Raw genomic sequence first — 13,033 nt, forward strand, 5'->3', positions numbered from 1 at the left:
AGGGTCAACATATTTTAAATTATTTGCTGGATGTCTGCAATCTTTTAAAGCCTTCCCCAGCAATAAAGAGTGGAATAAGAACTTAGATGCCATTCATCAACAGTTTCCTGTACAGAACTGTAATACAGTCTTCCCCAAAGCAAAAAGATGCTAGCACAAGGCAAACGGATCATCCCATTTCTTCGAGGCAAGGCCACTTGTACTTAGAGCTGCTGAGATGTCTTCTGCCAGGAGCTGGAGCTGATCGGATTAATCCGAGACAAACTTCACAAGCCAAGCAAAGTGGTACCACCAGGAGAAAACTCAGCAGCTGCAGCTTCGGGTCTAAGTACAACATGGATTGTCCTTTTGCACTGTACCCCGATGCTGGTTACAGGCTTTTCATTTTGTTCCCCAAGCCACCTGACAAAGGTGTTTTCTATTCTGTGCTAGTCGGGAGGTCAGTCCTACAACAGCTCCCCCAAACATTTCAGCCTTGCACATCAGTTGTTAACGGTGATAACATGCCATGAGCATGGCAAGGGACCTGATCGAACGTACACAACATCAAAACCTGTTCAGCCGCCATACAAAGAGGCTCTTACCTGGAGCAATTTGAATTTTGCAGCCAGACTCTGCCTGAATCCGCGAGATCTGTTCTCCTCCCCTGCCGATTACTGAAATGAGTTCAACAAGCATCAGAACATACCGTTTTTCCAAGTAACTGCAGAGCACCTTCCCCCTTTTACTCCGCTTCAGCTATCTATAAAGGAACAGTTTGACTCCAGCATTGCAGAAGAGGCATCCACAGCATGACCAAATTTGTCACAGCAGAAAAAACTTTAAAATACTGCCCAAAGTTATTCTACTTGCTTGGAAAAACAAAACAAAAAAGCCTGTCTTGCACTGGAATGGAAATACACAGTATGCAAGAAATAAGGCACTCGTTTGAGTGCTTGTAGAAGAGAAATTTAAGTATATCTTGTTCAGCCTGAACCAATGAACCAGTTATTTGGGGTACTAAAAAAGGCAAAGACTTTGGCTTTTATTTCTTTAAAATTCATATTTTATTGCTTCTTTTCAATGGTCACACTATTTGGCTGGTCTGCACTCCGCCAGAAGTGCTACATACTGAAATGCTTTATCAACCTTAATGAAAATACCCATTTCCCTTAACTCTTGCAGTTGGCACATAATTATTTCATGAGATATACTGGGGAGAAACTATGTGCCCATTACCATTCACATGCTTCCCGGAGTGTAAAAAGAGCAGAACCATCAAGTCAAACAGGTGCGTCTGGCTCAAGGGGCTCCCACAGAAGCATCTCTCGGCTGTGGGTTTGTCACCTTCCTGTATCTGTCTGTCCCTGAACCGGGACTGGATCAGACACAAGGATGACGCAGCAGCAGAGCCCTCACCGAGCTGCAGTGTCCTGCTGACATCCCCCACGTGCACAGCACCAGGGCCGATAAATGGTCTGGTGGGAGGAGAGCGAGCGTTTCCTTCACAGGAATCTGAGTTACAGTTTTATAGTGTCTTTAGAGTCGGGACAAAACTTCACACACTAAGGGGTAATTATCACGGCCTGTTATTTTCCTTTTTACACTCCATATATCAAATTGGAAGAGATACACAAAGATCTAGCAGTGGAAGAGACAATGCAATCGCTGCGGTAACACAGCAGCAGGAGGTGCCATTGAAAGGAAGAGTAATAATCATCAAGAGGAAGAGAGAAATTAGGATCAAGCTTGAAAGAGAAGAGTATGGAATGCAAATCTAGGAAAACGTCTCATCTGAGCAATGCATCTGGCTGTGTTTCCCTGCAGCGAATGGATGAGGGATTTAAAATTCTGTTTAACTTGCTTTGAGTCAACTCTTTATTTTAACATTTAAATGCTGTTTTCCTCTCTCAGCTCTCACAGGTTTGCATACTCAAAGGAAGTAAAATGTTTCACTAAGGGGAAAGAAATTCTCTTCTGACTTGTACTAGTGGCAATTTAAGAGAGAATCACTAAAACTCTCAGTAATTTGTACCACACAATCTTGTTCCTATTACTGGGACACCAAGCTTTCCCATGCAGTTTGCACCTGTGTTTTAAACACAGATCATTTGGTCCCCATGAAAACAGCATTAGAAAAGGTTTATCCAAGGCTAATAAGCACAAAAACTTGCAAGCACATCAGAATAAACAGCATTCCTGCACAGAAGACACATCAAAAAACCATACTTACTAAATCCAACCATTTTATCAGGCACTTTGAACTCTTCTGTTATTACAGCCCTAAAATTAAAAAAATAAAAAAAGAAGATTAAAAAATCAAATAGTCATTTACAAAGAATCTGGAAGACAACTATGTCCATAACACTTTTGCACACACAAGCAAACACTGCATCACAAAATCATTTGTTTTGAAAGACACCTCTCGTGGTCACCTAATTTCTCCTACACTGGATACATCTCCAGCCTACTCTCCATTATCCTCAATGAAGCTGACACAAGAACCTCTTTTCATCATTCTTGCTCCAGGCAGATTTAACAGAATAATGACAAAGTTTCTTTAATATTTTGCCTATACCTTCCAAGCCACAGCCTCTGTCTACTCCTCCTGAACACGTTCTTGCCAAGAGACGCTAATCAAAGCCAATCCCAATATGAACATCCTCTCTGATACGCGCAGATTTTATTCCCTGCCCGTCCTTATAATTCTTTTCCTTGCAATTTATAAAAGGTGTTCTTCAATTATCCTTTGAATCCTTATTATCTCGAGACTTCCCTATCTATTGCTCTTTGGACTTTTTCGCATGTCTCTGCCTCAAATCCTAGGGCCCGACACAATTTCCTAAGACCTGACCATAGTCAAGTAGAAAGGAATTATCTTCATGTTTTTTTGCTCAGCTACTTCTTTTTCACAGACTTTTGTCAAAATGCCAGAGCGTTTTTTACCTGTTCTTTCTTTTCCCTCTTAGGCCAGGGAAGGCAGAGGAGAGAGAATTTATTCTGCTCGGTCCTGCAGATTTACAGGAACCAAATTCACGTTTCACATCAACTCTTCTTTCTTCACCACGACAAACAGCCTTAGCGGGTTAGCAGAAACCCCAGCCTGGAGAAAAGCTAAGCTGACGGTTTCTCCACATTCTCAACCTCTGACTTGCTAACACTACTACAGATGGTGGATCAATAAACAATTAGAATTGATCAATAAATAATAAAACATAACCCACTGCTTACCTTTGATGTACCAGGGCCCCTAACTGGTTACCTACTGTGGCAGAGAGAGAAAAAAAGGAAAAAAATCAAAGCATTAGCACGGATAAACTAACTTCATCCCTATAGAAAAAGAGTTCTTACCATTTCATCAAAAAAGAAAAGCAAAACAGTAATTTAGGTTCAGTAGCTGAAATGAATGCGTTATGTGGTACAAAACAGGAGGGGATTTCTTGATCAACACACACCATAACCCAGTGTCCAGCTGAACACAGGATAGGGAATTGATCCGCGTCTGCCCATGCTGAGAGTCATGGGAGAAAATCCTGCCTGCCCAAATCCAAATCCCTGCAACTAACCTCCCCCCTTCCTAAATTAAACCCAAAGTAGTAAAAAAAGAAGAGAAAAGTGGTGGAGGGAGGGGGAAGAAGAGAAATTTCAAGCAGACTCTATGTATTAAAAAACAAAATTAAAGCTGAGCAGGCTCAGACTTAGTCCAGGCAAAAAGCATCAAAGACCACTCGCACGTACTTCTTTCTGTGTCTCTTATCTGTGCTCCATGGAGCCCACTTACACGGAGACCTGGTAAAGGAATATGGCTGTTAAGTCACTGTATGGCACCCGAGAAGTACTTTAAAACAAACCAAACCAAACCCCAACAAACAAAAACCCCCACCACATTTTACTGAATACACACATTCCAGGCATATCTGCGATGTTAGCTGGTGGTCCATTTATGATCAGCCATTCTCCCCCCAGCTGACAACCCGCAAACAGATTTTCTCCACCCCCCACCCCCATCACCCCAACAGATTAGATCTTTCTTCCACATATTAATGGGGAAAATATCATTAGACCAACTCATGCAAAGTGGGAACACATGCCCTGCTGGGCTTCCTACTGGACTTTGCCTGCAGCAAACCAGCTAAAAACCAGACCATTTGGTCCTAACAACCAGTTGAAAGATTATATTGCACGCCTGGAGGGCACGAGCAGCGAAACAAATGACACCAGCCAACATGTGAGCTGTGATAATACAGATGCTGTTTCAAACTACCTTGCAGCAACCTGCACATTCTTTGACCTGAAATAAATTGGCAATCGGCTGGCAGGGTTAGAGAGCGGATGCATCCCACGCTCTCTAAATCTGGCAGAAAAATGCGTAAAGTTTGTGGCCAAACACTTTACTCAAATAAAACAGACAAAGAGAGTCAATAGTGTATTTCTGCTGCATGTCAATACCTTCATAATAGTTCAGGACCAAAATATTGACAGCATATATATTTTATTACTCTCCACAGCTCAGTGGTAAGACAACCGCTGTGTTATTGACTCTGTTAGATTTGTCTTTGCATATTCTCACCCCAAATATGAAAAGCTCTGATTTGATAACTATCAATACTGCAGTCGAAAAAGGAAGGTGATGTAATGGGGAATATTTACTCTAGCTGATAAGCTACTACTGCTGAGCAAATTCAGAATCTCACCTTCTTGTCCCAAACTGTGCTCTGAATATTTTTGCTATATGCAATAGGTCTAGTGACTATTGCTGTAGTCTGGGATTGCCCTTGCCATGGACCAGGCCACTCATTACCCCAAGATGCCAGAAAGATTGGTCTTAATGCTACAAGGCTCTATTTAAATATCCACTTCACATTTCAATTCACTAGAAAGGCTCTTCGCAGTCTGTTCGGCTGCTGCCCACAAATTACGAGATAGATACACATCCTATAATCAACTCCCGAAGTTCACACAAGGAACAGAAGAACCGTCATTTTGTAACACAATCCTACACTTGAAAAAGACAACTTCTTAGGGGAAAACTGTACCAGCACCAGTTAAATCAGTCAGGGAAATAGTGCTTTAGATACACATAACAATGGCTCCAACCCATTCCAAGTGCTATACATAGTAAACCATTCACCACCCCGGGCAGACATCAGCCTTACTGTGTATTTATTTATAGTACCAATTAGCTAAAAAAATTAACCAACAATAACTTAGGTGTGCAATTATTCTGGCAACATTTCATAGATAACCTCCCCAAGAGCTGAGATAGAAGGCAGATGGAGAGAACTGGAAGGGATTTACTTGAAGTCACTTATGATTTCTATCTGTTTTGGGGGAATAAAAGAACAAGAAAAGAAAAGAAAAAAGAAATGACGTGGCTCTGGGTTCAAACAACCTAAAGGTCCATTCCCTCCCCAACAGGCCCATTTTGCTCTGAAACACGGGGAGCACCAGAGCGGCAGGGCTGGGGTGGACGGTGCTCACTGAAAACCGATTTCTGTTCCATCTCCCACTTCACGCCATAAAAGGGGCTGAACTCTGACAAACCACATACATGTTTCCCCCTTTTACATATATTGAGTACAATTTAACTGTAACTGCAGTCATTTTACTGCAAATAAGAAAAAAAACTGAATAAAATCAGCACAATTTCCTATTAATGGCACCTGCTGGTTGATAACTCTTCACTCTGCTTCATGCTTCACCTTAACTGAATTCTACCTAACAGACACTCAAAACAAATGTGGATATTTTTTCCACCCCATAAAACAGAGCAGTGCCTCCCACTAAATTAATGTGCATGATGGGAATATACAATCTCATCAAAAATATCTTCATGGCTAGAATAAAATCAGAGTGACGCATCTCCTGCAGAGCAGTGGAACAGGGTTGTGTTTCATACTTTTGGACTAAAACAGGATCACGATAAATTGTAGAAAGCTGCAAGGAGTCACTAGTTACCCTAATTTTTCATCATTAAATGTTGCTAGGTTTTACTTTGATTAAATGGTTAAAAATAATTTTCATGTGTGACTTCACTGTAAATCTTTATGGGCTTCCCCCCCCTTCCTTAAATGTCTTATTTAAAAAATGGTGATCTCTAAAGTTGAGAATTGAAGAACATTGGGATTTTGCTTATTGCACTAAACCTTTTACTGAGATCTGGATTTTTGCTCTGGTACTACTGCTGCTAGAGATGTGTCAAGGAGCATCACTACTAACTTGCATCAGCATTTCCTTCTGCCCATCGCTATTTTCACTGAAAATACGTTGAAGGAAAAGCATAAAGTATTCTGTACAGCAGGATCATGTTGTGTTTGAACCCCCAGCTCTACTATAATACAACCAAGTTTTATTACACCAAAGCAGGCCACCTTCCTATCCGGGTGCACTACAGAAGCCTGGGGAAGGCAGGGGTGAAGAGGGGCTGCGTGGTTCTCCAAGGTCCCTCATCTTTGTTCCCCCAGACTCAAAGGATGGCCCAGCCCTCAGGTGCAACACTGCTGCTTAACCTTGCCTATATCACTGGAAACTTCTTCAAAGGGGTCCTAAACAGAGCAAACAAAGGTTAACGTTCCAGCAATCAGTCTCCTTCCAGCACACTAGATCCCTGCTTCCTTTGAGCAAAATGAGGCTGTTTCTTTAAGGATTATTTAACATTAAATAAACTTATTAAATTGTGCTGGTAATTAGAGAGAGCCATTAATTAGAATGCAGGCCAGCAGCAGCCGTGGGCCATTAACAGGAGGGCTGGGATCTCTCAGCAAGATACTGCCAGGTCTCCCTGCAGCTCAGACTCAGCTCATCTCTAGCACTCATCTTCATAAGAAACATCAACTGCTGTGGGTGGCCATATAAACGTCAACTGCGACTTACCGTGAGCAGTACAAATGAATCTGATCTCTTCCCTGCATTATAGCTATTGGCAGGATTACTATACAGTTGTTTCCAGAAAGGGGAAAAAAAACAGAGAAAAAGAGAAATAATCTGTCTCAAGCTCCATCTAATACCAATACACCAGGTCACCAGGGCTGCTCCTAGCAGCTCTTGGTTTTAGATGAAGGTTATGTTAAAGAAGTGCAAAAGGCACTCACACATTCTGCTTTCCAATACAATGACAAATCTATTTTTCCTGGAAATGCTGTAAAAGCAGCTAAATTTGTTTTGACCAGCACATTGTCACCCCATCTTAAGACCACTTCCTAAGCTGACATCAATCAGCCACGCCAGCAGCTGTTTACAAAAATGGACAGGCACAATTAGATTTTCCTGAGAGACAGACAGTTCTCCTGTCACCTTAAATACTTCCTCTGGACCCAATTTTTTCAGGAGTATTAGGAACAGAAGTCATTTTCTAACAGCTCTGTGGGCATATGGAAGCAGTGAGACCTGCACCCAGCCGTGAACACGCAGTATACAAAGGTTAACAATCAAAATCTTTAGCACCAGATTTGTTTCCAAGCTATCCAGAGCAGCAAAATGTATCCAAACCCCCGCTCTATAAAATATCTAGAGCATGCCTAACAATATAAATAATCGCCTCTGAACAACAACATCCCCAAACTGTGGTTCACAGACCAGCAGAAAATGGAGAAAAGTGTGGGCACGCAATCCCAGCACCCTTTGTTCACAGCTAACAGAGGACTAAAAGATCATCCAAATGGGAAGCACTTTCCTAATTTAAGCATCCTATTAAAAGCAACTGCTGTCTTCCAGGTGGCTAAAGCTGCATTATAGACTTTAAATGCCAAGGCAGCAAGAGCAGGTAGCCTAAGACTCGCTAAGGTATGGATCATAGCAAAGAAATATAGAGCAAGAAGTAGGTGCTGCTTCAGAAGTTCCTTGGCCAGGCTGCAGTTCTGAGTACACAGGATCACGCTGTTGGGTGGGGAACTCATTCATACAATTGTATTTCAGTATAGGGCTTACTAATGTTATTAGAAATAAACCCCAAGATGACCAAAGCTGAAAGATGCAATACAACCCTTGCTGCCACCCTGACAATTCCAGTTTCTTTGTGAAATTCCAGCCCTTCAAAATGTTACTTCCATCATTTCTGCTCTAAGATCTCAACAGATCAGATTTTTGGGAAGGGAGCTGAACAAAGTTATATTATCTATAGATGTAGACAAGGGACAATACAGCTCTTGGAGCTACTTTAAAAACAGTTACAAACAAGGCTCAGCACTGAACAAGGATCCAGGGTGAGAGAACACTCGTAGGTCTTTCCATCAGTGGAACAACAGCAAACAGAAAGACTGGGAGTACAGCTGCCCTGGAAGGCTCTCCCAGAACCGTACCTGCTCCACGGAGTTACCCATCACAAGAAAGCAGCAGTAACACACATTTATAGTCCAGACTGCAACTGTACTGACACGGTTTGCGTCAACACAAACAAGGCCCAGCAAGTCATAGGGCTCATCGGTAAAAGTTTAAGTACAAAGTCTAACTTGGGCTGCCATTAAGTGCTACAACCATTTCACATGTTAAAAGTTCATAAAAGAACATTTTGCCAAGAGGTCAGATTTCTCGGTTCAGTCTGATGCATCAATGGAAGAAGTAGGTTACGAATTCCTAGTTCCTAGAAGGTTCCACTTTTATTCTTTCTCACATACAGCCACTTATCTCAGCCATTCAGCCACAGCTCAAAGCTGTTCAGCGCTCCTCAGTGCTGAGCAGCCAGCTTGACAGCCCAGCGCCTTCCCATACAGAAACCGTCACATACCAGTAATACCAGAGCTACGGCTTCTCACAGACACAGCGATGCTCCAGCCCCACATACAAGGCGCAGTGGCTCACCCACATAAACCCCTTCTTTACTAAAACACCAAACCGAAGGAGCAGCAACCTCTTGCTCAAATAGAGCCAACACCAGAGAACAAAGTGGGTTGTGGCATCTGTTCAGAAACAGTAATGTTAACAAGCCAGAGGCTCCACATGAAAGAACCTTCTCCCAGTGCTCCAGCACGTTTTTTTCAGAAGGAGAAGCACGCCTGTGGTATTTTCAGCCTTTGTATCAGACAGAAGAAATTATTTTCAGACTGAAGTGCAAGGCAGTAGCTTTCTTATCACTTCAGTGCTCTTAAACATATCTGTGGGGGAGAGAATAACCCTGCAGCGCTACCTGTGTCAGAAAAAAAATACTAGATGAAATAAGAAAAGGAAGACATAGCCACATTTTCTTTTTACAGCCAACCACAGGAAAAAGTGAGCTCTTTGCATCTAGTCAGCAGCAGATAATACAGTTTAAACAGTTCTTGTGATGGTGCACACCATTAGATTTTGTTGTTCCCATAAAAAACTAGTAACCCATTTTAAAATTGTAACACTTTGTACAATATTAACCCACTACAGTTACCAGATATGGTCCACTCAGAAAATTATTCTTTGGCTTTGGCCAATGTTAAAAGCTTCAGAGCTTCAAATTATCCTAAAAGCTAAGCCTAATATGGGAAGTTTCCTTCCAACTTGCATCAACTTACATCAATGACCCTTCTCCTTAAAATTCACAAACAAAACAATCAGAGCTTGACAGGTTTTGTTTGCTAATTCCCAAAGTTCACGAACTAAGAAAGAAGTGCTTCACATTTATACCACTAACACCTAGGAGCCCTGTGTTATCTAGATAAGACTAAACAGCACAGAGAATCTTGTATAAATTTTCTATACACAGAAAGATGGATTGATTTCTGTCCTTAAAGCAGACGACTGCCTCCATAGGTGAATTTCAGGAGCTGAATCCACAAGGCGGACTAATCACAGCCAGCTTACCTCCATCATCCAGGGGCCGTTTCTGCACTCCATAACCGTAGACTGACGGGTCCACAAGTGTTGTAGAATTATTCAAGTGAGGAATATCTCCAATTTTAGCAGCAATCTATAAAAACAGGGGATAAAAGCATGATTAGCATACCTGAAGTTTCAGCCACCACAGCTAAACATTCTCTCCTCCAGTAAGGTGTTTACCCAGTCCAAGCTTCTGTCAGCTATTTACTATACAGGTGGCTTTATAACAGTTCCAAGACAGCAGTGCTTCATTTGTAAAGCAAACAATTTTCTGCTTGCTTTTACTAGTTGTTTGATTAAGATTGCATTCAGCCAGTCCCTCTTCCTGATCATGAGTAGCTCTTTACTCCCTGGAACATTATACTCGGGTTTGTTCACTCAATGGACAGCTGACAAGCCAAATCTTGCAAAGGGGAGTGTTCAAACTAGCTCACCAACTTCATCCTGAACAAGCTGCCACCACCGCAGCTGTGTAGGAGGACACACGCTTCTTTCTGCATCTGTGCATATCCAGAAATGCAAATTCACACATCAGCGGAGGGAGAATAATGAGAAAATACACAGCACAAGGACAGGTTTGGGGACTCCTTGTCAAAGAGACCGGACCACCTTGCGTTTACAGGACAAAGAATAAGCCAGTGGGCAAACGATAAGCCCAGAATTAGATTAAGTTTCCTGCAGTGGTCCATAGAGCACGAACGTGACTAAGGGTGCCTGTGCCTCTGCCTCTATCCCTTACAGATGGGGAACAGCCATTCCCACCAAACCAGGATGCATGGGGGATATTTACAGAAAACAGGAGACAGTCAGGAAGGTGAGCAAGGTAAGCAAATAAACAAGGCAAGAGAGAAACCTAAACAACGCTTAATAAAAGTGAAAAGCTAAGCTTGTCTCTAATGACATCTGGAGACATCTAACAGAAGCCTGATTGCCATCTATTATAACTGGAACTTCACCAGAGAATAAGCAACAGGAACAGATGAAAGAGCATTTTACACAGATATGTTTTAAATTAAGACAAGGGTAAATGACAAATACAGCTAAAGGTGTTTCTAAAATTTGAGTTTTACTGCAACAGAAAAACATCTACAGCAACTCTGGTTGTTGACACTATCAGCTGCTGCAGTGGAATAAACAGCTGCCCAAGGTTCAGAACCACGGGGTTCAGAAAGAAAGCTGTTTGAAATAATCTTGAAAGACTGAGGGCACTACTTTTAGAAAGGAACAGGAAACATTCTCTTCGATGCCTTGCATGAAAAACGCTTCAAGTTTTGACCATTTTCTTCTCATAGTCCATTCCCTCCTGTTCTCTTTCAGAAAGGCAACAACTTCACTGTGTCAGAAATGCCAGGAGCTGGAGAATAAAATCTTCCTGCAGGACCAGCACAGTGACCACGTAGAGAAGCTTTGATGACAAGCATCTTGTATATCAGCATCTCCAAAAACTAATAAACCCGTGGAAATTTGATTCTGAAGACATTAACAGACACCACACCTTGTCCACTACATACTAGGGAGTGCCAGGCAATGCCTTGGGATTTTTTGCTGAAAACTGTTCTGCCTCCATGGTTCCAGCCCTTTGCACACATGCTTTCCCCTTATGTTTGGGATGCAGAGGATTTTAATGAGGGTACAAAGAGCAGAGATGTTTCCTGACTACTTCAATGCTGAAAGATAAATTTAAAAATATATTTGATAACAATCTATTAACAGCTTTCACATAATAACTTCAAAACATACGCCAAAGGGAACAGTGTCAGATAAAACACACCCTGGCATGTTTTGGCATTTGATTTTAACATGCTCTTTATGAACTCCGTTAACAGTTATTTACTAGAAAAAAATACGTAAGTTGTGGAAAGTGCCAGCTGATAGTTTGGAGCTGAAATCACACACCACACACTCAAAGGAAGGAAAATATTAGTGTGTGGAGAGCAGAAACTGGCCCACAAAATGAATCTGGTGTGAAGTGCACAGGTGTGCGTGAGCAGATCACCAGCACTAAGGTGAGAGCTTTGCAAACCCGTGCACAGTGATCACCCTGGCACAGAACTCTCCAAATAAAGGGCAAAATAAGAGAGTCAGAGTAATTTTTACATTATCAGATTTTGGGATATTTTCCTCTTTCCCCTTCCCCCGCTTTTATTTAAACTTGCACCCTTATCTCTAAAGCCTCCCAGCTGCCACCGGATTACACACAGACAACACGCCACCTCACAACTGCAAGAAGAGAAATACCCTGCAAAATTAAGAGTTGAGGTTTTTAAGCAGATGCAGCGGTTAAAATACATTTTGACTTTTTATGTTCAACTTTAAATGGGAACATTGGGTTTTACAATAGGTTCAGTAAGAAGATAAGCACTAAAGTCAGAATATAGCAAAAGTAAGCAGACCTAGCCCTTATCTGACTAAACGACCTTGAGTAATGTACTGCCAGCCAGTGCTTTTGTCCCGCTCTATTTTTTCCCCCTTTTTAATTTATTTTTTTCCCCTAAACCAAACACATTAATTTTACTAAGCTCTGAAATACACTGGAAAAAAAGCATCACTACCACAGAACTCTTTCTGTACCTAATTTCCCCAAAATTAAGCTCTCCAACAAACACTTTAAAGGACGCAGCACAAACCTGAGCTATAAATTGCCATTGTAAAGCCAGGAAAGACCAAAAAAAAAGAACCCACAAACATCCATGTTTTCCTACACCTTGCACTTCTGTCCCCTTACACCTCTACCATCCTTTAAAAATGGTGCAATACCAAAACACTTAACTATGAAGCTCCTTTTCTAGGCACAGCAGGACTTAAACACCAATATCTGCAGAATTCAGCTTTTGGGAAGAACCTCTCCCCGCTGTCCTGCAAAAGAACAGCAACCAACAACATCACCAATTCTAGGTATTAGCAGGATATAGAAAACAAAGCGCTGCCATCTGACCCTTCAGACAATTCCAGTGCTTCTGCTACTCTTCCCAGTCGCCAAGCAGAATATCCGAATTTGCGTGACGGCCATTTCTCCAGGACTCTGCAGGATGCAGCAAAACCATCCACAACCACTTAAATTTCATGTCACAGGTGGCTTTCCTAAGTACTGGAGTAATTGCAAAGCCCTAAATCTATTTGAGGATGTTCTGGAAAAGTGCTCTGCAAAGGGATATAAGAAATGCAAGTCTTAAGACCCCTCCATTCCCGCAGAATCACCACTTACGATCCACTGACTTAAGGTGTGGTGCACAAGACGTACGACAAACCATCTCAAAGCCTCAGCATTCAC

The 13,033-nt window shown here is 41.9% G+C and overlaps 1 protein-coding gene across 6 annotated transcripts in view; it reads right to left on the reverse strand.

Annotated features, from left to right (window-relative positions):
* FUBP3 (far upstream element binding protein 3) overlaps positions 1-13,033 on the reverse strand; it is a 37,745-nt gene that overhangs the window by 21,703 nt on the left and 3,009 nt on the right. For 2 of the 6 annotated variants that reach the window (XM_065035819.1, XM_065035816.1), the window contains exons 2-6: positions 9,748-9,853; positions 3,718-3,768; positions 3,211-3,241; positions 2,213-2,262; positions 585-656 (exon numbers count right to left, since the gene is read on the reverse strand). In XM_065035819.1, coding sequence (XP_064891891.1) covers positions 585-656; positions 2,213-2,262; positions 3,211-3,241; positions 3,718-3,768; positions 9,748-9,853 — 310 coding nt within the window. Of the gene's footprint in view, positions 1-584; positions 657-2,212; positions 2,263-3,210; positions 3,245-3,717; positions 3,769-9,747; positions 9,854-13,033 lie in introns of all 6 variants that reach the window. The other 4 variants (XM_065035818.1, XM_065035815.1, XM_065035820.1 and 1 more) reach the window with 2 other exon arrangements.

This window comes from Columba livia, chromosome 19, assembly GCF_036013475.1.
Source record: "Columba livia isolate bColLiv1 breed racing homer chromosome 19, bColLiv1.pat.W.v2, whole genome shotgun sequence".
In the NCBI taxonomy this organism is placed as follows: domain Eukaryota; kingdom Metazoa; phylum Chordata; class Aves; order Columbiformes; family Columbidae; genus Columba; species Columba livia.